The 27263-nt window shown below is 41.7% G+C and overlaps 1 protein-coding gene across 1 annotated transcript in view; it reads right to left on the bottom strand.

The window, feature by feature from the left end:
• Window positions 1–2561: 2561 nt before the first annotated feature.
• Window positions 2562–27263, bottom strand: part of exoc2 (exocyst complex component 2) — a 43103-nt gene continuing 18401 nt past the window's right edge. Inside the window, exons 7-28 of the mRNA XM_018670864.2 lie at window positions 23602–23682; window positions 22377–22522; window positions 21175–21256; window positions 20957–21059; window positions 18995–19113; window positions 14235–14348; window positions 13715–13839; window positions 12836–12904; window positions 12556–12713; window positions 12306–12427; window positions 10984–11045; window positions 10582–10662; window positions 9878–9937; window positions 9142–9203; window positions 8971–9040; window positions 7762–7878; window positions 5787–5928; window positions 4205–4260; window positions 3977–4099; window positions 3671–3732; window positions 3266–3325; window positions 2562–3149 (exon numbers count right to left, since the gene is read on the bottom strand). Coding sequence (XP_018526380.1) covers window positions 3056–3149; window positions 3266–3325; window positions 3671–3732; window positions 3977–4099; window positions 4205–4260; window positions 5787–5928; window positions 7762–7878; window positions 8971–9040; window positions 9142–9203; window positions 9878–9937; window positions 10582–10662; window positions 10984–11045; window positions 12306–12427; window positions 12556–12713; window positions 12836–12904; window positions 13715–13839; window positions 14235–14348; window positions 18995–19113; window positions 20957–21059; window positions 21175–21256; window positions 22377–22522; window positions 23602–23682 — 2108 coding nt within the window. The 3' untranslated portion in view covers window positions 2562–3055. The remainder of the gene's footprint in view (window positions 3150–3265; window positions 3326–3670; window positions 3733–3976; window positions 4100–4204; window positions 4261–5786; window positions 5929–7761; window positions 7879–8970; window positions 9041–9141; window positions 9204–9877; window positions 9938–10581; window positions 10663–10983; window positions 11046–12305; window positions 12428–12555; window positions 12714–12835; window positions 12905–13714; window positions 13840–14234; window positions 14349–18994; window positions 19114–20956; window positions 21060–21174; window positions 21257–22376; window positions 22523–23601; window positions 23683–27263) is intronic.

Consider the following 27263-nt stretch of genomic DNA (forward strand, 5'->3'; position numbering starts at 1 on the left):
ATGTTTTTGAACTTTTAAAAAGGGGTAAATTGGATCTCATGAGTCATCACTCCTGTTTTAAGAACTGCAAAGAAAGTCAGAACTCTTCCTGTGGACACATAGAAGAGGATGTGGTATAAATAGACAATAAATGACAGTACAGTAAAATATAACTATAACAATATGAAATAGGTCTTCACAGGAGAAGTTTGTTTGTTATAAACTGTACATTACTAAACACTTATGTTTATGTAGTGTTTATAAATGCTAAATATGCCAGGTTAAAGTGTTACCCCAAAAAAGTGATGAGTATGTAGGGCAGCACTGTCAAATGCCACAAATTTCCAGTGTGAATCTGTATGTTTCTGACTAATCCTGCAGTCCAGCAGCTAAGCTCAGTCTGCCCTACAATCAAGGTGAGTACTACTGAATTTTCTCTGATGTGTCAGATTTCTCCATCCTTTTAATTACCCACTCATGGTGAAGAAAAATTAGATCAAAGTCATCATGTTTTTGCAGATTTTGTCATCTTGTGTCCTGAATGGAACAGAGCGCTGGTGAATAAAAATAAATAATACAAAACTCCCCCTTCTCACCTCTGTTACTGTAAACAGAGAGCTGGCGGAGAACGGATAAGGTTTGGGGCTTTGAACTTATTTTGTGAATGAATCCGTGGGAGGAAAGAGAGCTAAGTTTAGAACACAGAGAATCAAAACAACTCCTGCATGGCTTTCCCCTATATGTAGATGGGAAACCAAGACAGAAAAGGTAGACAATAACAGAAAGTTGTAGCCAAAAGATAACTGACACGAAGCTTGTACATTCAATACAATACAAGAGCACATCCTCACTGTCCTCAGATAACCCTACATGTCTTGTAAAACTTTCTCATGTGAGCTGTGGGCGTGTTGCTGTCTGTCTCCTCTGCCTGAGTGACTAGACCTACCACAACCGTATTGCTCACTCTGTAAGTCCCTACACCCACAACCATAAAGATGCTTTCTTTTGTCACCGTCTTCCTCTTGGATTCAACTACAGCCTCTTCTGTTTGCTGCCCCAACTAACGGCCCACAGTGTCCCCACCCTGCATACGCCCTGCCTGCAATCACTCCCCTCCCAGAGAGCTAGACGCTGACATGCCAGACAGCATGAGTGAACTGGTGAGCTGGAGCTCCAGAGATGAATGGGTAAACCCGCTAGTTTAAACCATGGTACAAACAAACCAACTGTATGCAAATGAGCACTAATGCAAAAATGGTTCACCTCAGTGTGACACATGGATCTGACGACAGCTTTAAAGATTAGATGGGAACATTCGTATGTGAACATTTTGCACAGGGCGGGACACATTAACGTTAACCTAACCAACAGCTACCAGCAATCCAACAGCACTGCAAAACAAAACTGTGCACAAGTGTAGTTCACACTGGCATACTCATACTTTTGTCTGTACAGCTGTTGTGTGCAGGTTTAGCTTTTTATTTGCCACACTGACTGAGATTTAGCTCAAATATAAGGATGAATGGCAAGAAATTTGAACTATGCTAATAGTCTTCAATTATATACACACATTTTTGTCTTCTGTATACTCCAAAGAATCGACGATAACTGTGTCATGAGGAGAGACTTACAAGATCACATTAGTATGATTCCCTCTACCAAGGAGAGACATGTTCTTTTCTCCAATTAGTTCAGGGGATTGCTAAGAAATGCATGATGTCAGTGAATTTTGGTGGACGGAGAGGCTGTGGGCCAAGGAATGAATGATTACTTTTTGGTGTTTTTGGAGCCTTAGCCAAAAAATCTGCCACAATCATCCATTTCTTGAGATTTGACTTAATTTGGTATCAAACCAAGCGGCTTGCTTATGTGGATTTTGCTGCAGATCTGGAAACAGATGCTTAAAAGTTGTGTGGCCTTGGTAGAGGTAATGTGAACTCACACATTATAGCAACATTACAGCTTGCAAAAGAGTAAAGATATCCTTACTGTTCTGCAGCCCTGGCTGAAGTGCTACTGTGCATGGAGTAGTCATCTGAAGCATCTGACATGTCTTTAAACTTCAACATACCAAATAAGGAGTAAACTATCAAGCTCAATTTTTAAGCTGACATGGACAAGAGACCCCAAAATCATCCAGAATAATGGAAAGTTTGAACATTTACAGTTCCATGACAAGTAAGGAAGCATCATCTGTTGATAACAGTGTAGTGTAGTCATGCCAAATGCAATCAGTGCAGAAAATCTCTGAGAGACTCATCTATTCTGAGAGCACGTCCTCTCCTAACACTAATAACATCCATAACATGCTGAACTCACACTTTCTGTTCTTTACCTGATTTTCCTGCATGTTATCTTCTTGACAAAGCTCAGGACGTAGCACTTACTCCAACGTCTCCTACTGTACGGAAGCTCGGGTATTGTCCCTCATTTGTAAGTCTGTTTGGATAAACAGCGTCTGCTGAGTGAGTAAATGTGAATGTAAACAGTCAGAAACAAGTTAGTAAATGCACCTTCAGTTGAGATTGTTTTTTCAAAAGCCAAATCTGATTTGACAAAAACAACCTCATTTAACATTTCACTTTTAACTGCAGGTTGTTTGACTTTATTTGGCAAATGAAATGACACAGTAGAAAGCATCAACAGCAACTTTAAATCTTAAGCACATTCTTCAAGTGATCAGGACAGATATTTCACTCTGGGGACAGACGCCAACTTATCTACGTGCTACATCCCACTGATGACCCAGAACTTTTTTTTCCCCTTTCAAATAAGCAAGCTAGCCTCTTGTATAGTGGCTGCTGGGTTCGTGAGGGGCCGTACATGATTAGCATAACCAACATAACTGGGACTGTCCTGCACAGTAACAATGAAATCAACTCATTTAGTGTCTTCAAGATTAGATGAACAGACATTTGTGTCCAATCTAGTGAAGCAGAAATTGAAAGTGACACTGAAAAAGTGATGAGTGATACAAACAAAGTGATAACAGAAAAGATACAGTTAAAGTTCATTTGATGTTTCCACGTAGATAAGAGACAAAGACAGTGCAGAGGGAGATAAAGTGGACTGAAGTTTATCTCTTTACAGGCTGGACAGAGGAGGGCTGGAAGCAGGTTAGCTGCAGCTGCATGCTGCTCTTAAACTTGTTTAGCAGCTCTTCCAGTAATCTGGCAGAAATAAAGATAAAAAAAAATGCATGAATCATTTGAAATTAATCGTTAAGTCAGAGCAACAAAAGGTCACAATCACCTTTATTAGTAACACGAACCAGTATGACACTTACTTCTTATCAGCTCCGCTGTGTAACTGAGGCAGGGCGTCCAAAGCCAGTTTGAAGCTGGCACTGTGTAAAAGATGCTCAGTTACATCTTTGTTTATTGACAATAAAACCCAGAGACAGTTCAGAGTAAACCTACAGTATGTGTGTATGCAGGCCTACACACTGACCTACACACACGAACACATACATGTATGCACAGACACACACACCACAGTGCATGCACACAGCAGAACCAGATTACTTTCACTTCCTTTCCATAACCCACCAAGTAACATAAATAGGGATTGTAGTGAGGGATGTGCGACTGCAAAGATTTATGTCTGTGACATTCGCTACCATAAATCACCGGGCACATATGTGAGTTCCCGTCTGTGCCACCGTGTGAACGTGTGTTTGTGTTGCACTTACTTGCTTTCAGCGTTTAGGTAGGCGGCTATGGCATCTCTCAGGGCACAAAGTTCAAGACGAGCCTGAGGATGATGCAGGGTGAGGGGGGGTGGGGTGGGATTGAGGTTTACAAAAAAAACAAGGAGCCGATTAAATCAAACGAACCCTGTCAACTGTCAGCAGTTGGTAGCTTGAAATGAAATATGGCATTATCAGAAATGACAGGTAAATCCCCAACAAGTTTCTGCTGGTGGGGGTCGACTTATGAGTCAGGGTCTTACTATGAGTGGTGAAAGTGTGTGTATGTGTGTGAATGTCAGTGTGTACCTGCAGGGCTCCGTTTTTGCTGAAGGAGGACACACACTGCATAAGACGACACATCTCATCAGCGACTGACTCAACAATTTTAGATAAAACCCGAGGCACCAGATCCTTAGAAACCGTGAAGACCTGAGACAGAGAAAGTTGGTGATGAAAGGATGAGGCGAAGGAGGAAAAAGGCAAAGACACAGTGTGAACAGCGCTTGGTGGAAGACGTGTGTGGGCTGCTCGTACCTCAGCGTGCACTGTGATGATGTTGACCAAAGCTTCCTTCAGGTAGTTCCTCACACCTGAGGGAGAGAAACCCACAATGAGATGCTCAGAGAGTTAAAAGGACAGAGACTGTACTTAAAATTCTGTTTTCGAGACATGACATAACGTAAAGTGTGTGGAGCTGCAGGCCGGTTTTGACGGGTCGAAAGTGCAACACACAGCAGCTGCATTGCAAAGTTAAAAATCTGAATGTAAAGTGAAATGAGACAGGGGCGAATCCTGAGCTGCTGGTATGTGAGCGTTTATGGAAAACAAAAGGCAACAGTTGCTGCTCTTCAGAGAGGATCCAAAGAGTTGCAACTTTTCATTCAGCATTTTGCTGCTTGTGTTCCAAGAAAAAACTATTTCATAGACATATTTATACCCACAAAAAGAAAACTATTGAAGGAAGTATAATTTTGGTATTGATTTGTTCTTGTAGCTAAAGCTCTAGATAAAATAAAAGCACAAAAGGAGCCATCTTTGATTATTCATGATTAAGGGGATTTTGGGGATTGTTGTGATCTAGGGTGAAGACAAGTAACTGTGCACACTGAAGCAAAATAACAGAAAAATTTCATACTGTAGGTGTTAATAAAATGTGCCTACACAAGAGGATGTCTAAATTATTTTGCTGATAATGACAGGTTTCAACCACAAGCAGAAAATAATGCAAATGTGTTTAAGTGGAAGTGCAGCTATGGAAGATTTTTTCATTGTAAACAATACAGCATTCTGTGCTGTGAGGATGACGACAGGCAGTAGAGGCTGCAGTTGATGGAAATTTAAACTAACAGTGAAACAAGAGGCAACAACAGACTGAAAGTACTGAAACTGGATTTCTAATGCTTTGCAGCACCCACACACTAACATGAGTCCCACACAAAGAGTGCAACAAGTGAAAGTATCATATCCTAGAACTGTGGTTTAGTGTCCAAAATGTTCCTCTTTCACAAGCAGCCCAAACACACCAACTCACAGCGGCAGGAACAAACCAGACCGAGGCCCAACTTTAGATCAATACTGCTTTTTAAAAACCTGTGTGATAAAGCTGCTGCCCATCTGAAAATTCACTCAGAGCTCTCACACACACTCTCTTGACATGTTGCTTCACATCCTGTGCTAAGGTAAACCACATATACACATTTAAGTTTCACCTAGGTTTGGAGCACATCTGGTGAGCAATAAGTCAAACTAAACTGATGAACACACCTTGCTACACACCCACAGGCAAACACAAAGGCCACGAGACTTTTAGGGGGGACCAATACAATGATCTCAGCGGTGTTTACAGTAAGTCATCAAAGAGCTGTACTTTACACATGACAAATGTGAACCACAGCAACCCATATCGCACCAAACATGTCGAGTTCTCATCCCACAGGACCGCTGTGAGCTAATTCATGATATTAACGGGGTCAGTCAGTGGTTGCCGCGGGTGATTTCCCAGCCTGACATCCCAGGTTTTCTCATTATGAAACATGAGGAGAGTGTACAGACCTTTTCACACACACGCAGACTTTGTCACTGAGTGTGCTTCCAGTGAGGCTCTGCTGTACAGTACCTGTAGGTGTTTGGCAGTCTCTCCAGTCAAAGTATCCGGCGTAGATGCCGGGCTCCAGAGAGCCTGCGATGGGGTCGGCTCGTCTCTCGATGTAGGATTCAAACAGTTTTCTGTCCAGCTCACGCACAGCGTCCACGCTCACCTGGCAGGTCGAAGGCAGAGCACAAAAAACAGACAAATACAAGTGTATTAAATCTTTTCACTGTCATTTTTAAGTCTAAGCAGGATGTACATATAAATCTACCCATCAGCGGAAATGCATAATTCACCTCCATACATATTTATGAAGCAGTCTTTGCACTGCCACACAAACCAAACCACTACCTATGTTTATATTTGTTTCATCAGTACTTTAATCTGTATATAGTTACTGTGTGTTTCTAGTCTTGTTGTTGTTCATGTACATATATAAATAAATCTATTTTCACATCTTTGCTGTAAACGGTGACTACAGGTTTGTTGTCGGTCTATATTTGTGTCAACCTGAGTCAGTTCCTTCTAAGTGTAAAATACTTTGCCAATTAAGTTGATTCCTGTTCTGAAATTCACTAACGCACCTTTGTTTGTAGATGGAAAATAGAATATTCCTCCAGTGCTGGTATATATAATGATAAGGGGATACAACTGTTCACTAGCAGCACGGCTCCAGGGATGTCAGTGCAGATCAATCCACCACTTTGGTCCAGAGTGAAATACCTCATTAGTTATTTATTCATGGTTTTATTTAAAGACATTCATAGTTCCCAGAGGAATAAGCCTTCTGACTTTGATGATCCTTTGATGACAGCATGTAAGCAAGCATGCTAACATTAGCATTTAGCTCAGTGGTGCATGTACAGTCTCACAGCGCTGCTAGCATGACTGTAGTTTCTTAACCTTGTTTTGCTCAATCTTCTAGTTCAGAAAATGGTAGAAAATAAATCAACCCTAACCCAGCCCCCTAACTCTAACTCTAACTCTAACCTTAACAAAAAAAATGCTGTTGGATGATTTGCTGATTGACAGGAGCTCAGCAGGTAGAATCAAAACATCAGTGCCAAAGTGTCCTTGGGCAAGACAGTGAAGCCAAAATTGTCGCCTAGTGTTGACGAGTCTTTTCAGCACCAATAGAAATATGACAAATTCACTTGTGTGCAAAATTATTATTTAAAAAGTTGATGATCAAAGTGATAAAGTGTGTTTCCTTTTTATACTTCTATTAGTTTTTCATCTGTTGTTCCAACTAGATTAAAATCTTAACTATGTAAAAAGCATCACAATATAATAACCATATGTGTGTGTGTGTGTGTATATATATATATATATATATTATTGCAGTTTTGTTTGTTGATATTTTATCTTTTAATTGGAAATTTGTGGTATTTTATAACCTTTTGCTGTGTTAATGTGTAATGAGACAGCTGCACTACATAGTGGTACAGTTGTATAGTGGGTACATGATGGGGGAATTCTAATAATTCATGCTCATAGATGTGTCTGATATTTGTATAGATTAAAATCTAGACAAGCTGTCACCCATATCTTGCTTTCTAAATATTAAGTACACAAGAGAAGAAGTCTAAATCAATCTTTCAAAGAAAATGATCTTCACCCATTTTTACTGGAAAACCAACCGAACACTTGTTTGCTTTGTGATTCAGCCATTAGTCATTGTGTGCAGTTGTGTGAGTGTGTCTGTGTATGTGTGAAGAAGAGAAAGGAGTTGAAATGTGGAACTGAGCTTTCATGACAATGACCTTTACTTTTTTTTTTTTTTTTTTTAAAGAGTCATATCTCTGCTCAGAAGACAGAGAGGGATATTCAGCTTCTCTCATCAGCTTTATTATTAATGACAACACAACACATTTCTCATCAGCAGTGTGGGACAGAGCTGAGTATTATTTCCTTTAGCTAAAGTTCTTACAGTTATTCACAAACAAAGCTGTGGTTATGATTTGGTAAAAAAAAAAAAAAAAAACTGCTGTGTGGTACTGACCCGTGTGATCTTCTCTGTCCCTGTGAAGCCATGTTTCTCAAAGTGATCGGCCAGGTTCAGGAAGGTGTGTCTCTCCAGGTACTGACAGTTACTGAGGATGATCAGCAGACGCTGCTCCTACACACACACACACACACACACAAACACATGGTGTTTATACTTGTGAGGAGTCTCACATACATAACATATGCCCTGGCTCCTAACCATCACACCTTAAGTGTAACTCCACCCTTATTCCCACCTAAACCTGACTCTAATCTTGATTTAAAATTAAGTCTTAACCCTACTACCAAATACATCCTCACTTTTCTCTCTTTGTTCGCAACTTTCCAAAAAACACCCTCACTATCCAAAAAATGTTATCACTTTTCTCAATTCCTCATTTGCCTAAAGTGTCTCACTTTTCAAAAATATCCTCACGCTTCTAAAATGATCTCACATCCTCACTTCCCTCGGCCATTTCCAAAATGTTCAAAAAAACTATGATCTCCTCTCCCCTGTTCTCACTTTTCCAGAATGTCCTGGTTGTCCTAAAATGTCCTCACATTCCCTTTTCTTAAACTGCCCTCTGCAAAAAATAGTCCCGAGAAATGTTCCTCTTTCCCAAAAGTGTCTCACTTTTCAAACTTGTCTTCAACAAATTATGTCCTCAGCTGCAGCGTTTTATTTTTCACACTCACTACAGATGGGGTGAAAGACCTCAGTGGGCTGATATAAATTGATATCTGTCTATTAATGGCGGCCAGGTGCTGTCGTAGTTTGTACGTGCTGGTTTGCAGCTTGTCAAGTCACGGAGTGACACCAGTCCTAACTCTGGTCAGCTGCACTCAGCCGTGTCTGGCTGCCTCACCCCTGCTTCACATATTTGGGGCTGGGGAAACCCCATCTGCACCTTGCTCCATTTCCCTTTACCAGAAGCACTCTACGCCCTGCTCTTCCTCCTCCTCGTCCTCCTCCTCCCCTCCGCTTAACCCCCTTCACTAACATCTCAAACAAGTTACAGGAAATGAGGACGTATCTGCTTCTTGTCCACAACCAGGAAACAGCCTGATAACATTTTGTGGTTTGAGTGAGTGAGACACGTTTGTCTTGTTGTGTAAAGGAGAGAGCCCACACTTCGGTGACGATGGCAGTCGCCAGAAGTGGGATTTAAGGTGTATTAACCCCCAACAGTGTAAAGGAAATAATAAAAAAAGACATCACACTTACAGATGTTGGACTGAAGCCTTCTTGAATGCCGGTAAACCTGTCCGGAGAGGACAAGTCCATTGCGATGTTGCTGTACACACAGGAGAGATTTTAACATGAATTTACTATCAAACACACTTCAATCTAAGATAAAAAGTGCACACACACACACACACACAAAAAAACACTTACTGAGATGTATCAATGTCTCTATCTGTCTTAGTGCTCAGCTGCTCCAAGCAGTTTATGAAAACCTGAGTTGAAACACGTGGACACAGTTGTCAGGCGTATTGTGAAAAACACAACACAACATGATCCACTCATATTGTTCTCAACGTGATAAACTCGCTCAGTTCATAGCAGATGTAGATCTTAGACACAGTGACACAAGGGTGAGTCTATGCTGCAGGGGACAGTGAATATATTGTAAGGTCCCACGGTGGTGCGAGTTCACTTCATGTCACAGTATGTGAGAATGTGGCAAATAAGATCTTAGTGGGAATCTGTGTGTGATTAAAAAAAACAGATATAAGCAGAGGCACGATAGAAACGTTTAAATCTAAACAGAGGAGAGGGAGGAGACTGCTGCAGCCTGGGAAAGGAGATATATGAAGTGCTGATTCTGCAAAGAGAGTTTGACGTAAATATGTTTTAGGCAGTAGCATTACGTTAGCGCGCCAGTGTACCCTGCATCATTTCAAGTTGTATTTTTATCAGGTCAAAGACCAAGACTTATCACATTTCTCTCATGAGTGATAATGTGATGGTCGACAGAAATGTGGGACAGCACAAAACAAGACAGCGTAAAGGAGCTATTAAACAGTGAATTAAAAGCTTCAGGACTTCAGGTTTGTGAATCCAACGCTTTCCTACGTGTTGTTAAGAACATCTTAGATTTGGATTTTGGCCGCAGGCTGAAAGATCTTACCTTCATGATGCTCACAATGAGCTCTGCGGCCTGATCCTGGACCTGGTCTAACTGCAGCACCTGCAGGAAAGATACAACACAACATCATGCATCAGAAAAAACATGCTTTGTCTAAATATTTTTCAAGTTAAGTTTTTGTTGCCATGATATGTTATGCCGTGTATCAGTGCTCCATTAGGAAGAATAATGTTTGTTAATTTAAATGAAACATGTTCATAATGGGTATTAAACAGATCCAAAAAAGGAACAGTTTCATGATTAGCAGCTAAAGTACACAGCTAAAAAGCATAATCAGGACTACGCTTCTCAATGATGAGACACTTATTTATGATGACACTATATCTGTGGGAACTAAGTGGGGTTTGCTGCACCTTGGATTTATGACTACAAAAAAAAACCTATGTAGGCAAAGAATTTGATTCCAGTAAGGGACTTCCATGCTCCATGCAGCATCCTGGGATACATTTGGACTTCAATCACTTCTGCAATGGGAAGACTTTAAGTATGAGATGTTCACAAGAAATATCTATAACGTAGATATGTATAAAACCTGAAAATATGGAGCAGGGAATCCAAAACACAGAGTATCAACATGGCACCCAATAAAGTTAATTGAGGAAGTCAAGAGGGTGGTTAAGATTATCATACAAATTCTTCAGTAGTTACTGTATTCACATTGTAATCACTGCAGGTGATTCTCTTACATTGATCTCTCCTGATTTAATTTCCAGAGGCTCTTTGAGCGACTGCAGCATCTGGACCATGCACTGTTCAAACTGTGAAGGCTAGAGAGAAAAAAAGGGACCAATGTCAGAAACAGGCCATGTTAGCACAGATTACAAACACAGGCTGCAGAAAACAAAAGCAATTCTATCAGAGCAAATGTTAGAAACTGACTTTTGTGTTACCACAAAGCCAGTTTCTTTCCTCTCCTTGAGAGGAAAAGGCCTACGCATCTATGCTGCCAGCTAAAAAGTGTAAAAGGATCATGCAAAGTGCAATACTGAAATAGATTTCAATGCAAATCTGTTGTGAACTTCTGCTGGAGTATGTGTCATTTTTCATTATGAAATATGAAGTACCGCTTGATGCAATGACAGCCTTACCAGGGCGGTGATTCCCTCATTATCTACAACCCAGTCCTCCTTCTCAGCGAGCCTCTTAACATCTGAGTGTCAAGAAAAAGCACAAATATGAATCGAAAGGGCGATAACTTGAAACCTCTCTACAGTCTACAGACAAAACAATAGAGCCTTTCCTTATATGAAGTGTGATCACTTTCATACAGGGTCAATACAATGAAAATATAAACAGAATAAAGAGTTTCTGAGGGAAAACCACAACATGATATAAAATCAAACACTTTCTGGCCAAACCACAATTTGATGTGATGTGAGTGTGGGGGAAAGTTGAGTGAAAACCAGTCACTCTTCTCAAAATGACCATGCCTAACCACAAATGAAACCAAGCATGTCTGGTTTTAGTCTCATAACACTTTCTCCATTACTACCCTAGAAGTTATATGAGGTTAAGGTGGCAGTTGAGGACACTGACCACTGAATATTCAATGGAAGAATCCAGTAATTAGCAGATATGTGAGTTTACTGTCTGCTTTGTGTTTGTTCAAAGAAATGACATATTTATGAACCTCCAGTGTTGATGAGAAACTGCCTCGCTCCTGTGTTCTTGGGAAAAATGTAAATCTTATTCTTTATTATCATTATTCACAGCAGAGGGATATTCTCTGTTTTTAATAAGCAAAGAAAAACACACACAAAATAATTTCACCTTTTGCTTTATCCCATTTCCATACCACATCCCAACTGTGTACAATATGCACTATGTACTAATCCTTTTACTGTTTTTGCAGTTAGTGTACAACAAATGTGCTTTACCATTTTTTAACTAACAGGAAATGATACAACTGATGCACCAACGGCTACCAATCAAACTGCGATTTCAGAATGACAGTACGTTGATACCTGTGCTTTTGTTCTGCAGGATATTCCCAGTGCTGCTTTACCTCCATCCAAAAATACATTCATTGCAGCTTGCACAGTTTTGTGCAGATGTAGCAGCACAGTTCAACATTGTGTCACCAGTGCAACAACAACAGCACATGCAGAAATCAGGCCTTTGTGTGTGTGTGCTTACGTTTTTCAGCAAACCTAATGTTGACACGCTACATATTTAAAACCTGCTTAAAGCTGGCATGTGGCATGAAAATTGGGTGTTCATTTTCATCTTGTTCATTTTGATAATTAAAAACAAGGAGCAAATATATTTTAAAAAAAAAAGTTCCCATTTTTCAAACACAATGCCTTTATGACATACAATTTCTGTTCAACTGATATTTTTAAAATCTTGTTATTTTTCAGTGAAGATAATTAAAAAGTGAAAACTATTCCATTCATTAGTCCTCTCTCACCTTCTGTAGTGTGCAGCAGAGTCACCATGAGGCAATGAACTCTCAACTCCAGCAGCAGATCATGGATCACCTGCAGCAAATCATTTGGGATCTCCATAGAGGACAGAGCATCATGGCAAGCCCTGTGTGGGAGACAACGTTCAGAGAGAGAGAGAGGGTGGGTCATGAAAGTGTACTGCAGCCCTGAAGTCTCCAAACTCCTGCGTATAACCATGTCAGAACAAACACAATGTGAGAAGAGTGTGAGAACCTGACGGTGTGTATGATCTGTGTAAGCCAGGCTCCAGTGAGCTCCGTCTTGTTCTCCCAGCCTCCGAAGAGATTCAGCTCCCCCTGTGGCAGGGTGGTGGGGAGAAGAGCCCCACGAATAAGCTTCACCAGCCGATTGGTGATCTCCTCAATCATTTTCTATAAAACAGGCAGCGTACATACAAACAACAGGGTTAGGATTTATTTTAAAAATAACTGTGGTGAGTCAGAATCTCAGAAATAACATTTTTAGTGTAAATAAGAGTCACAAAGCCACGTACTTTGAAGTCATTCTGCCTCTGTCGGGCGTTCTTCTTGGATTTTTCCACCTGCCCAGATTTCTCTCCAGTCTGCAGAGAAAAACCCAGAAACACTGATGTTTGATATCATGTGAAAACAAGAAGAATGATTCACTCTCCACAGTTGCAGGTGCTGAGTGGGTTTTATTAGATCAATTACTTTTAATTACAAACAGGTCAAGGCCTTTTTGTAAACGTGGGAATAGTGTGATGGTTCATCATTTTAATGTTCATATCTAAACCCACACACAAAGAAACGTTTATGCTTTTCTAACATGAAACATTTTGATTAAACACCACATCCAGAAACTAGAACACAGAATTTAGAAAGACAAATAAGTGATGTTCTTGTGCACAAGGGAAACACTCAAAGAAAATAATTGATACGGTTCTGTAATCTGGAGAGACAATGAAAAATGACTTTTTTCCTCTACAGGGCTGATGAGTCAATGGGATTTTTTTAACCTCAAACTTAAAGGGTCAGTCCACCCAACTTATCACGAAACGTATTTTCTGTCACCAACGGTTTCTTTGTGGGGATTGTTTCTATGGTAGAAAGCAGCTCAACAGAGATATTGTTTCTAGAAGGATGTGTTGCTGTTGATCTTTTAAAGAACTGCCACTTTTTTAAGACTCTGAGAACCACAAATGAAACCCTATTCACTTCCATTTTTTTTGGAATGGAGGAAGAAATCGCAGACAGATTTCTTAAAACCTGGGCAAGAGAACCAAAACTGTTCTATATGCCACTCGAGGAAAGCGAGAAAGTGTCGTTTTGAGAACTGGGGCGAACAGATTGTTTAAAGTGTGTTGTATGCAGGGTTTTTTTCTGACGCCACAGGCTGCCCAGGTTGTATTTACCTCGCTAAAAAGACTTCCATTAACATAAGAGATCCAAAGCTTCCAGAAGTTCGGCAGCTGACCGATCACCACATCTGACAGCTTCTCCACAAACTGCACCTGCTGTGGCGTTTCAAAGCGCCAGGCTGGAACAAAGATAAACACATAAAACACAAACCCACAGATGCTCAATACACATCTATGCTGTACTGAAAAGTGATGGGAAACTTCAAGGATGAATAATATAACCATATACCATTTAAACTTAAATATGTCAGTGTGATTGTGTAATTCAAGGAATCATTTCACTTCCTGGCACAGCAGGCTCCAGTTATTTGTTTTCTGTTTGTGGTGTTACTGTACTGTGATGTAAGGAGACTCGCTGCAATTTCTTTATACTCTTATGCTGTGATTCCCCTAAGCACAGTGCGTGTCACAAAAGTGTTCCACACACAAACAAACAAAGAGTTTAACTCCGTCAGGGAAGCCCCTCCCAAGCACGGAGTGAGTGGGTGATTTTGTGAAGTGATGTCGTACTCACTGCTGGGTCGCGGCGTTCGCAGGCTGCCCCCTCTCTTCAAAGACGCAGTGTGGCTGAGCCTGCCGAGGGCCAGCAGACGGGTATCCCCCTCCAGGTCCAGAGCTCCGACACCCACTGACAGACATAACGAAAGGAGAAAGGGGGAGGGGAGGGGGGCAGGAGATGAGAAATGAACTCGGGGGGAGGAAAAGAAACACACACCATATCAAATAATCAAATAAGCCATTTTCATAATTCCACATTCCTCAATAAGCTCAGCAGGCTTTCACACCAAACAATCCTCCCTCGGCCATCTCGGCCTTTCTTTATTTGTGTTCTGATCCATCTCTGCCCTGGCCCACAGCTGAGAGAATGTCCTGTTGTTTCCAGGGTGAGGAAACAGAGCTGTGGGCTTTGTGAGTGCTGGGGTGAAGTGGGTTTACACCGGCCACACTGGGCTCAGTTATGTCTGCTCCTCAGGCAAGCTCCAGAGCTCCCCTAGATGGCGACAGGGAGCTGTGCTGCAGCGATAAATGAGAAAAGTCCCTCTGCAACCACACACTCCTATCTCGGCTCGTTGAGATAACTTTAATGCAATCAATCTGTGAGATTGCTTAAGGATAACAAAAGAAGAGGTGAAAGTTAACAAACAAGAATGAAAGTGAAACACTGCAGTGCTGAGAGGGGATCGAACTTACTACAATGAAAATGAAACAGGTTCGTGCAACGCTGCAATACGCCTACATGTAGTGTGTCTAAACGGAGGGAGACGGATGGCCACATTTCCAAAACATGTGTCTGACACACACAGAGAAAAGTGAACCAGTGAGTCACAGACTGAATGTAGTGTGTAAGCAAGTATTGAGAAATCCCCAAGCAGAGGAGCAAATGCGGTCGAGGTGGCCGTGCACACAACCCAGCCATCCAGTCTAGAAAATGTAAGGAAATTCTCAATTGAGTCAGATTATCTGTAAACAGACGAAGTTTTCTCACATCACAGAAACACTCACATACACACAAATGGCCCATATGGAGCTGTGTGGTCTTTCTCTGTGATGTTTTCCTCTCTTTTTACAGGGATGAGAGCTGCTGTTGATCCAGGTGTCGGCTGAACCCCCGGAGTCCTCAGAATGCACAAGTCTATGTGTGTGTAACAGTTTAGGTGTGAGTGTGCATGTATGCAGAGGCCGTTCTGCAAGTTCAGACTACTCATTATGCGACCATGTTGTTTTCTTGCTAAAGTTTTTCAGGTTAAAATGTCGGAACCGTTGTGTATGTGTGTTGAAGACACTGAGACAATGTGTGCCACCTATGCTCACTTCCTCATCAGGTCTGAGGCTTCTCTGCAGGTCCGATGAGTTCCTGTTCCCTGAGGGGTCACTGACCCGGACCACACAAACCTGCTTTCTGTCACACATACACACCTTATAGATTCCTGTTTAAATGTAGTATAATTCCCACACTACAGCATAAAAAAGACTCATTGTTTTTGTTAATTGTCGTCACAAAAATACACCAATCTTTTAAAGATTTTCAACTTTATTCTATGTCCAAAGAAACAAAAGCTGTTATGCTTCCTGCTGCAAAAAATGACCACCATATAGTTTTTTTGCAGCACTGACTGTTCAAAAGATATGTCTGGTAACAGTAGGAAAGATGAAAATGGTGATGTTTTTTGTTTTTTTTTAAAACAGAGCACCAGAAAAACTACCAGTATTTGCCTGCAAACTGTGTTTCTAAAATTTGAATTTCTGCTTGGTTTTTAGATCGTTTAAATCTTCATTTTTCACATTTTAAAATCCAGAATAAACAGATAAATACAAAATAAATGTAACCTGTTAAGTTCCTGGAGGAAAGTAAAACTTGAAATAATGAGCTTTAAGAATATACCACCCAGCACTGATACATATGCAAACAGCTATCTAACGAACATGTTAACTGAAGTGTAATAATTAACTCGTTTCTCCTCGAGTATTACTGACTGGCCTGAAATCACAACCGCATGTTTCCCAGTCAAACGCATGAACACTAGACTCCCTCTAATTATTCACTGACAAACCTATTTTCCTACGAACAAAATTTCCTGCTAATTGTATTGACATTGGCAGAAGAAGCGCTGTTCAGGAAATAAGAGTACTGCAGTTTATAATTGAATTGGGCAGAGTCAGATTCCAGCACCAGGGCACGATGAGTATGTTTAGACATACGGAAGCAACTTACACTGCTATGCTTCCTCACAAGAAAACTCTGGTTTCGGGGCTTTTGTTCCAGCAAAGGCTGATGGGTCTATTTCGCATTTAAGGCAATTTATAGGGTAATTAATGGAAGCATAACTACACCAGAACGACCTCTGGCCTCATATTCCTGACTGGGAAACAAAGGAGACAGAGAAAATGACATGAGTAACTGCAGACATGGCTGATCCATCAGAGAGGAATAAACTCTGCCACGTGTGATGCTGACAATAGCATAAAAGATGGCGTATGAATACACCGAGGTGGTACATGTGATACGAGGAGGAAGAGGAGGCCGCCAGCAGAGGAGCTGGCTGTGAGGTACCAGTAAGGGGGGATCCTGGCTCTATGAGAGGAGAGGGGGAGGTGAGGGTGGGAGGGAGGAAGAGGGAGGAAGAGTGGGTTTGGGGGAATGTAGTGGATGTGGTTTTATGATCGTGGCTGTTCAAGGGCTGCCTGGGTGGAGGGATGTTTCAGGAGGCACGGGTTTCGTACTTGGGCGAGAGGTGAGCAGCAAGGACCGGGGATGGTAAATAGCTACCAGGTGTGCGTGAGGGGAAGAGGAGGGGCGTGTGACAGCAGAGGGGACAGGAGACAGCTGTCTGCAGCAAACAAAAAGACTAGAAATGACAGAAAAACAGAGGGATAGTGCGCACCTTTCTGTATGTGTAAACACAAAGACCGTCCTCAGCAGAAAAACGTTTAAGCACGTTAGTGTGCTGTGAGTTTTTGACGAGTAGTCATGCTGTTTTGACGGGTCCCTGTTTTGTTTATATTGTGTGTTTGACTCGCACCCAAACCAAACCAAACCCTCAGGAACAATTCTAGGCTGTAAAACCATTTTTGGCATAGTGGACACAATCAGAATTGCAGGTTACAGGATGACAACTGGACTAAAAAGACTTTCCAATTATGACAACAGAAACAGCTGCAGTTTTTTTTTTTTTTTTGAGCATCACAAAAACTGCAACAGGACTTTTTGTGTTATCAGAGGTTGATAACACAATCTTAAATTAATTATGTTCCATTTATGAGTATGGGGATTGAACAGGAGGTCAGGTCAGGTGGTGTCCAGGATGCATGTGAACGCACACAAGCATGCAGGTGACACGATACATATTCCTGCCAGTGGCTTTTCCTCTTACTCCACTGAACAGGTTGGAAAGTTTTTTTTTTTTAAAAATAATCAGAAAATCAAGAAAGAGCTGCATCAAACAGGCTGGTTACACCACTCAAGACTCGATAAGAAACATGAATGTAAACAGAGTCGCCTCTATTCATGAGAAAACCCAACAGGTTACCTTTAACAAGACTTTCAATGAAATTTCCTTACAAGCATTCTCGTGTGGTTACACGAATAATGACTGTCCTCTCTCGATTAGCAGACGTGGAGGTAGTGACACGTTATTCATGCCACCACAGATAAGTCTTAGCAAGCGAGTCGTCTGTGTGAATTTACAAATCGGATTATCTCAACAGTGGAGACTGCAACTCATGTCCCGCCTGCTGGAAACAGTCGAGTCTGGTTTCTCTTTAAATATGAAGGTTATATCTCTATAACTTCAAACAAGTTGTTTTAGTTTAAATTTTAACCAGATCTCAGCTCTAAAGGTGGTAGATCAGAAAACATCCATTATTCTGGATTGTAACAGTCATTTGGCTAATTTTAAAATATTATTATTTATTTAGATTTGACGGCTTGTTTTTCTCAGTAAATGTGCATTTTTGCAGACCAGCAATTTTCACGAAAGCTGGGTTGCATGTGATTTGCATGCCACTTCAGATTCACTCCCTGCCACATGTTGCTCTGCTGAGGAATGCATGTGTGGACTGAAAAGGGGCCATCCCTGACATGATAATCAAGTTGATATTTAACTGTGGAGAGGCAGGGAGCAAACCAACCCCCAGATCCATCAAGCCTGAGCCCCGGAAACCACTGTTACCCTTAGCATTAGACATGTTTATGTTCCAGCTGCACTATGTGAAGCAGCCACCCACTCACAGTGTATTTGCGTGGGTGCCTTTGTGTAAGTATGGGTGTAAGAGTGTGTATGTGCGTGTATATATGTGTGTCTAAGCGTGGTTGGCGAATCGCTGTTCTTCCTGAGCGGACGGTTTCACATCCACATTTTTCTGCTGGCTGATTTAACAGAGGAACAGCTTAATTGGGGTTAATTGTTCCAATCCATCTGTGAAGCTGTGTGTGAGTGTGTGTGAGCAGTAACATGTCAAGCCCTGAAACCCAAATCCAAAGCCAGCGCTCCCTCGCTTTCATCTTATTCATATATTCATGAAAAAATAAACACCCGGGCCTCGAGCAGAACAGGCAGGGGAGGGCGGCGACGGAGGGAGGACGGGCGGGGGGGGCGCAGGCAGAGAGCTGGTACGACCGGGGAGGCAGCTGGCTCTCTCTTTCCTCAGCTACCCTCAAGACTCACATGACATCCCCCAGCCCCATGATTGGAAATGCTAAATAGGGGCTTTTCACTTTGTGTGTAAAGCGAGTCAGCTCAGACATGTGAGTGTGCACTGGTGTGTGTTAGTCACCTCTTTGGCCACTGATGAACTCCTCTCTGCAGTTCTGCATCAGCTGCAGGATCCACTTGTGCTGAGCATAGATGCACTGCCACGCGGGGTCACCTGGGGCGTGCAGGTCAGACAGGTACCTGCATGAGCACAAACACACAGGTGTGAAAAATTTACACTCAAAGAAAAGCAAACTCCACATCTATTCTTGTGAAGCGGTGGCATTACAAGATGGAGGAGAGAGATACACACTCTTAACTTTCCATCATGATAAAAGCAACAAATCTGACTGGCTTACTGTTAATTACATAAAGGAAACAGAATCATGAAGTCTCTTCAAAAGAGAAAGCAAAATCTCCTCTGTTTCTCCACTCATTCAAGATTTTCCTGTATTTCTTCCCCCATTTGTTTATGAATAGTGAAAAGGAGAACAGGTGATTCATATCAGTGTGTTCAGAAATTCCATAGAGTTCATTCATAGCCAAATAGGCCTCAAGCATCAATACAGAGACACTCTTGATACTATAAACAATGGAATTGAACAATACATTACAAAACAGGAAGATGCTTACTATCAAACTAAGCAAGAAATCCACTGAGTTACCATTATGACTTACTGGGCAAAGATTACTCATTAATACCCTTTAAAACCACCGCGTAGAAACTGAAAATGTCCAAATTTGGCACCCTCCAGTGGAAGCAGCAAAAAGTATCTGTGGCAGAGCAGTGTATGTATGTCGCTACTGCTTCAATAAATACATTTGAGAAATCATAATCAATCATGTGTGATTACTGCTTAGGTTTAAAAATATATATTGGTCAATTTATCATTGTCATCTGATGTTTTTAACTCATATCAACACTGGCTTTAAAATACAGGATTTAATCAGAATAAGTTGAAAGATCACATAAAAAAAACTGCAAAAACTGTAAATGTGTAAATATGAAAGTTCAACACAGACAAACACTAAGCAAAAGAAAGAATAAATGTGTGAATTCATCTCTGTGAAAACAATATTTGAATTTTTTGGGCAAAGTAGCAAAAAGACAAAAATAGTTATTATTCTCCATGGGGTAAATGTAGATGCAGAGAACATGTATACATTCAGGAACAGAAGTAAAACCCAGAGGAATCAAACCCCCCCATTAACATTTCACCCTCTCATCCACCCCCACCCGCCATGATCTGTCTCCCAGGAGTTTATGTCCTGGACATCACTCAGTGACCTGTGGGATCTCAGATGAGTCACTCTGGGCTGTGGCCTGGCTCCCTCCACTGTCATCCTATGAACAAGCCACTCGTTTGTTTCTCATTAGGTGGCATCTTTCAAAAGTTTGAGCAAGACTCATGCACAACACACACACACACACTTATACAAAGCTCCCACCATCCATGGCAAGAGTAAACAGGAGCTGAGTGGGCGTTCAGAGCCGTGCCTAATGCAGCAGGATGAAAGATGTTGCCGTGTGGTTGAGAACTGGTCTCTCTGATCCTGACAGGTCGGTCTTAACAATAATAAATCGGGAAAGACCACAAGTATGAATGGATAGATGGATGAAGGGAGGAAAAAAAAGAGGGAAAGAAAGGCAAAGGGGGAGAGAAAAAATAGAAACAGAAACAAGAGAGTGGGACAACAGAAAGCTGAGAAGGTTAGTGAGTGTTCGGAGAAAAGTGAGAGGCAGACAGAAGAAAGTAGATGGAGGATGAAGTTCTGGTAAACGATGACACAGACAGACATCAAAGAAACCAAATGATGGAGTGTAAGAGATATGTCACGACTTTATATTTGATGTTTAGAAATTGTACGCGACATGTAGACTGTGTAACATGTAAAGCAAAATGTGTGTATAATTAACTCTTTCCTGCATGTACAAACAAATCAAAGAGTATGAGATGTGTAAAGACCACAACATGACGACTGGGTGGAACACAGACAGATGATTTGAAAGAGATGTCTCAGGATTATAAAAATAAAAAGAGACCTGATGTATCGCTTCTGGTCGTGCAGTGTTGACGGCGTCTGCAGCAGTTTCTCCAACAAGAGACTCCTCAGAGCTCCGATCCTCGTCTCAACCTCAGCATAAACTACAACAAAAATAATGAGATTCACAATGACAAGAATCAGTTTTTTTTAAAGGTGGGAAGATATTTTCATTCATTTGTTGAGGTCGAAAACTGAAAAAGGAAAAGAAAAGTTTACCTTTCTTGAAAACAGGGACCTCAGTGTTGCCAAAGAGAGATTTGGCCTTCTCATAGTCATTGATCACCACATCATAATCTCCCTGGAAAAACAAGTCAGTTCAGCAACTGTTTTCCTTTTTTTAACCTATCAATCATGATACACACTGTGTATTTAAGCTTCTCTAGCTCCACCCTCTGGATCACAGCCGTCCTTAAGACAAATATACTGTACATACTGGAGGAAGACTGCGAAATGGGAATGAAAAAGCACTTTGAAGGAACAATCAGTGATTACAAAGCATTTCGCTGTACCGAAATGTGAGTTTTTAAAAAAAAAAGCTGACACAAAAACTGGTCAGGAAATATTTAGAAGTTGAAGATAACTTGTATTGACAGATATGAACACATGGAAAACCTACAGCCTAAAACACTTCTGTTTTAGCAACAAAAAAAAGTACATCAAGAGGCGCCTTTTAAAGCCTGTGTAACAAGAATCACATATAAAAATGACTTCTCTCACTGTGTTATGTTTCTAGCTAGGTCCCTGGTTTATTTGTTTTTTATGGTTTTTGTAGTTCTAAGTTATGATTACATGTCTATATTTATGTATTTATGCACTGTATGTCCTCTGATGTATTTTTATTGTCATTATAAGGTCAGTTTAAGGCAAAATGACACTAAAATTAAGTTCAGTGAAGTGAGGTGAGGTTACACATGGTGGTGGACTTGTAATGGCATGGGAAGCTTCTCATGGGAGCCATTAGGTTTCATGATTGCTTGTTTTTATAATAACCAAGGAATATTAAGCCACAGGACTTGGTGCACCGCACAGTGGAAGCATTTTTCTCCATTGCCATATTTTTAGACAACAATGTCCTGTTATGACAGCTAAATGAACTCAAGATTAGATTCATTAACACCAGGATGAAAACAATGGCATCACAAATAACCAGATCTAAACACTGCATGCAGACTGTAGAATAGATTTTTACAGCCTCCACCATACAGGGCAATGAGAGTTTTCCTCTCTTGATGAATGATCTAATATCTCATTACACACAGCTCAGGACTCATATGACACCATTTCTAGTGGGACTGAAACTGCTCTGAATGAAAAGGGTAGCTGAATTTATTTCATATTACACAAGTAGTTGATATTTACATACTATATGAGCTGGTGTTTCTGGTGTTATTTTGCATGGATCTGTGTGTGAATTATACCTTCTGGATGTTGCGTTCAATGTTGAGAGGCAGGTTGAAGAGAAACTTGAAACGCTGCAGCACATTGAGTGCATTGCGTGTGGAGTCGGCTTTGTCTTTCCGCCCCAAGACCTCCTGGAAAAGAGTATCTGCGGTGTCACTCGCTCCTACGAGAAAGACAGAGAGAGAGAGTAAGAGTGAGTGAGAGTGAAAGAGCCAGGAGAAAATGAGAAACTGGGATACTATAAAAATAAATGCTGATACCACATTTCCCTCTTATTTTCAATCTCTGGCTTTCTCCCTGCTCTGTACGTCGTCCGACAAGAGAGAGGAGCAGGAGTGGAGCCTGAACGGCTGAGGAGAAAGTGACAGCTATCTCTTCATCAGACAGCTTGGTGGAACCTTTGCACAGCTAGCAGGCTTCGTGGGTGGCCTCGGATGGGCCGTCACATAGAAAAAAATCCAAGTTCTTCTAATCAAAACAAAACCCCACCCCCAAAACGAAATCCCTGAAGGAGAAACAGCACGGGACTGAACGGAGGAATATTTCACATTTTTCACTCACCAATCTGAGTTGCCATGAAGCTGGCGTCTCTTTTTTTGTGATTTGGTGATTGGTGCTGTGCGTCTGGCACACTGGGTTTTGTTTGGGGGGGCTCATTGGGCTGTGGGACATCAAGTCTGAGGTTGTGGGGATGAAAGCTACGTCCGGCTGGGAGGCTTATTTACTCTAGACTCCGGGAAAAGGATCTGCTTATTGACCCTCCATTAGAGCAGTCACATTATCACGTATGAGATGAGAGGGTGGGAACGCACCATCTACTGAGGGATCTGCCTGCTAAAGAGAGGAAGACCTACAAAGGTGACTGAACACACACACTGTGCATGTGTTTAGTCTGTGTAGGGCAGTGTAGGAGTGTGTGATAAGTGCTGCTCACTGAAGATGGACTTAACAGAACATCAGACCACCCCTCCCATCATTACTTTGACTCCTACTCTATTAGTTTGACTTTTAGAAAGAAGAAACTAAGGTTAATGAGAAAAATTTACTTCTGCCAGGAAGATATTCATGAAAATTGGCTGGTTCATGTGTGTAAATTCAAATGCAATTTCTCAAACCAGCTTGAGATACATCTCTGTCACCGGCTATCAATGTGTGAAGTGTCCCACAAAGTGAACCAGTGCACTAACATGGGGGGCGTCTTGATCTCTCTCGAGGTTGGACTCTAAATGAAAAGTCGCTTACTGTTGAGGATGTTTTCTAGTCGTTGGGTCATCGATCCCTCCACTCTCTCTGTGCCATCAGACTCCAGTCTCTGGTGGATTGCTGCAAAACAAGTCAGTATTAATTCATATTGGAAAGGATTGTGATAGACAAAATATGCTGAAATAAAATTGGAGAAACAGTAAATGTTAGCATGACCTGTTGAGAAATGTGGGAAAAAAATCTGAAAATAATTTTAGGTTCTGTGCCGTGTAGGAAGGAACATTTTCAATTTCAGGAACCGAAGGTAAAACAATAAACAGGCCCTAACCCAGTGGTAGATGGGAGATAACCTCGCCGGTTCTCCGCCCACAGATGCTGAACCCCCCCCCCTGCATGCCTGTTCCCACGCAGCAGAGGACCTGTCCTTGTCCCAGCGGTGACTGTACCGGATCAATTCACCTAACCAAAGCAATTAGTAGCACAGCTTTGTGGTCTTGGGACATTTGGAACCCTTTGACCTGGAGGTAATGTGAATCTAAAATGTTTCAACTGCCTGAAAAATAACATTTGGGAGAGCAGAGCTGGAGGTCTGGAGGCCAAAAATGACTGCTGCAGAGGGGAGGAGGAGGGAGGAGAGTCTCTGATGGCTTGTATCCGTCACTTAGCATGAAGAGCTTTACGCGGGAGAGGGAATTTGAAAAGAGGGAACGAGGGGAGAAAACAGAGAGAGAGAAAAAGACGACGAGAGAGCGAGCGGTGTGGCTACCCTAGTGAATAAATAAATGGTGTGCAGCAGTGGGCAGCTGGGTGCTGAGAGCTGCAGTGTGGGTTTATTGACAAAGTGGAAGAGAGGTGGAGAAGGTTTGGGAGACCTTCTCATACATACTTGCGGAGCGATTCAAATATGCAACAAGCAGACATCTCAAGAATGAAGTTAAGAGACAGAAATGTGGGGAAAAAAAGGGCTACAATCCTCTAATTTCACTTCTCTCCACTTCCCTGCCTTTCCTTCGTCTCTCACAGTTGCTCCACTACAAATACTGGCTGTTAGCAGAGCTTGGAGACAGCAGAGGGAGCGGGAGGCAAAGTGAAGGGGGAGAGTTCTGTAAATAAATATGTGGGTCCACTCTGACAGACAGAAGCCTCAAGGCAGAGACCGAGGTATTCCTAAAACACACTGTTCAAACATTGCCTTGCCTAATCACTACAGACGTCGCTGGCCCTCTCGCGGACCTCTCGACCAGCAGAAAATGTGGCCAGATGCAGGTTAGGACAAAAGCACGCAGACGTGGGAGTGTATATGGGAGAGTACAGGATTGATAGGGCTGAACACACAGGAAGACTGAGAGACACACACACACACAGTGCAGGTCTGCTTCACATCTCCACACTCCCCCTTGCCCTGTTGCCAGCTGTGTGTCCTCTGCGTCTGTCACACACTGAGAGGCTGATGACGTCACAGCTAACCTAAACATCAGGTCAGGGTCCGGATAACACACGCAGCCAGGACCTGAGGAAGAGCTGCAGCTCCCGCTTCACTTCCTGGAACCATTGAGGAAAAAAAAATGAATAAGAATAAAAATACAGTGTCCCTGGATTCTAAAGCTGGAGATGTTTTGACTCCTGCTGGGGCTGGGGGCTCAGGGAATAGGCCCTGGGAATCTGGCATTTTTGGAGCACGGTAGCCGTTCCGTTTCCTGCATCACTGGGAGACTTCCTTTTCACACAACAATGAAAAACCTCAAATTTCAACATTTTTAGTAGCAACAACCCTGGACTCCCTGACAGACTGTCAGTCAGTCAATCAGCCCGAGTGTCTCTGTCTCAGAAACATGGCTCAGTTTGTCGCTCAGGCTCCACAACCAAACAGTCGCCACGGCCAAAACCTTCCATTTCTTTCAGCAGTCTGTGGTGGTTCACATGGAGTGTTTACAGAAACATTTGTTTCCTTACTGCAAAGAAAATCCCCCCTCTGCAAACAAAGTAAAATATTTTAGCAAACAAAAAATCTGCCAGTGGAGTAAGCAAAAGTGATGATGAAATGTTAGCATTTAAAATCAAAACAACTAATAAAGACTTGAGAAAAGTCAACAAACTTTTCACATTAAAACTATAAATCATTTAGATCCACAATATACCTCCAATTTCCTACTGCAGTAACCAGGCCACTTGACAAAGGTAATAAGGGTTTAACATCTAGAGGATCTAACCTGTGACTGAGTCTGAGACTCTGAGTCTCAGGTTGTCAGAATATCACCTACCATCATACATACTATTATTTTCTTTTCCCCAAATTTAAAGTCTGTCATCATTTTTATATAAAGAAACACCAGACAAGGAATTACTGTGGTGCTAAAACTTAGTCAGCAGCACGCTGTTATTTAATAAATGTGTCAGAAACACAGACAACATTGACAAAAATTGTGTTATACGTATTGGTAAATCTTGTCAATAACAGATCTGCTTCATAGAGTCAGTATAAACCCCAATACTGATCCAGTGGTTACAACAGGATCCTTACAGTACCATTTAGATAAATCTTTCAGCCAAAATGAAATTACAAACATAAAAGAATGGATGCTGATCTATTTCCAGCTCATTCCATATACCGTGCTCATCTTGTGAGGCCGTGCAACTTGATCATGCACTTTCTGATCTGCTGGAAGCTCTAAGAATACAACCCTACTGAAAAGCTGGCTGGAGCTCCCAGTCATGTTACTCCATTTGCCAAAAGCCAACATTAGCTAACTAACCCAAACAGAACTGTAATTAACAAGATTTGTGATTTGCAGATGCAAAAATCTAAACTGTGTGCTTAAGCGTAGAGTTCATAGTTCATTAAAAAAGAGACATGCGATTTTGTTTTGCTATTTCTGTTCGAGATGGTTAGCTATACTGGAGAGCAATTAAGCAGCAATTAGTGGTGACAAGAAAAAGAGGAGGGAGAGAAGCCCCATGGATATTAAAGTCAGAGTCCGTCTGTTTGGTCTAAATATTTTCTATCCGCCTCATTTCTCTTTCCAGATTTGGCCTCTCTTCCTTGTTTCCACCTTGCCAGCAGCGGTACACATGCATTAGAAAATAACTCCAGACTTCTATTAAAGTCATCAATAAAAATCTCACATGCAAGCACAACTGAAAATAAACAGGAGAGGAGATTTGATGGTGACTGAGAGGCCTGCAAGCACGACAGCAACCTCTGTGAACAAGGAAAACACACCAAGCATCCTGTTCATTTCTTTTTTTTTCACAGTTAATTTCTTTCAAATTTTCACAGCTCCTTCTCAGGTGAGGTTCATTTGGACTGACTCAGAACAACAGAAACCTGCCAAACGCTGCCGGGAGACAAAGAAAGGATTCACAGTCCCTCAAACAGCTGTGCTAACTAGGCCTGGCAGTGAGCTATTGCAGAGCTGTCTCGAGCTGGCTGGCTGCTAGCAGCGTGCCGGCTGGTATGTCGGTTTGGCTGACCATACCTAGTATACAGAATATCTCCACTTGAGCTATCCATTCTGGGCCACCACTTCATTTTTTATGACCAAGAGCCAAAACTTGGCCTAGAAAGGATGTTGTGGTGCTGTAATGAGTCCCGGTGAGGAGGCAGGACTCAGACAGTTTAAAAATGAACTTTTAAGTCAAGCTTCTGGTCCAGATTTGAGTTTATATTTTTATACTGAAAGAGTAGACATTTAGGGATTCAC

This window comes from Lates calcarifer, linkage group LG17 (genome assembly GCF_001640805.2).
Source record: "Lates calcarifer isolate ASB-BC8 linkage group LG17, TLL_Latcal_v3, whole genome shotgun sequence".
Classification (NCBI taxonomy): Eukaryota; Metazoa; Chordata; class Actinopteri; family Centropomidae; genus Lates; species Lates calcarifer.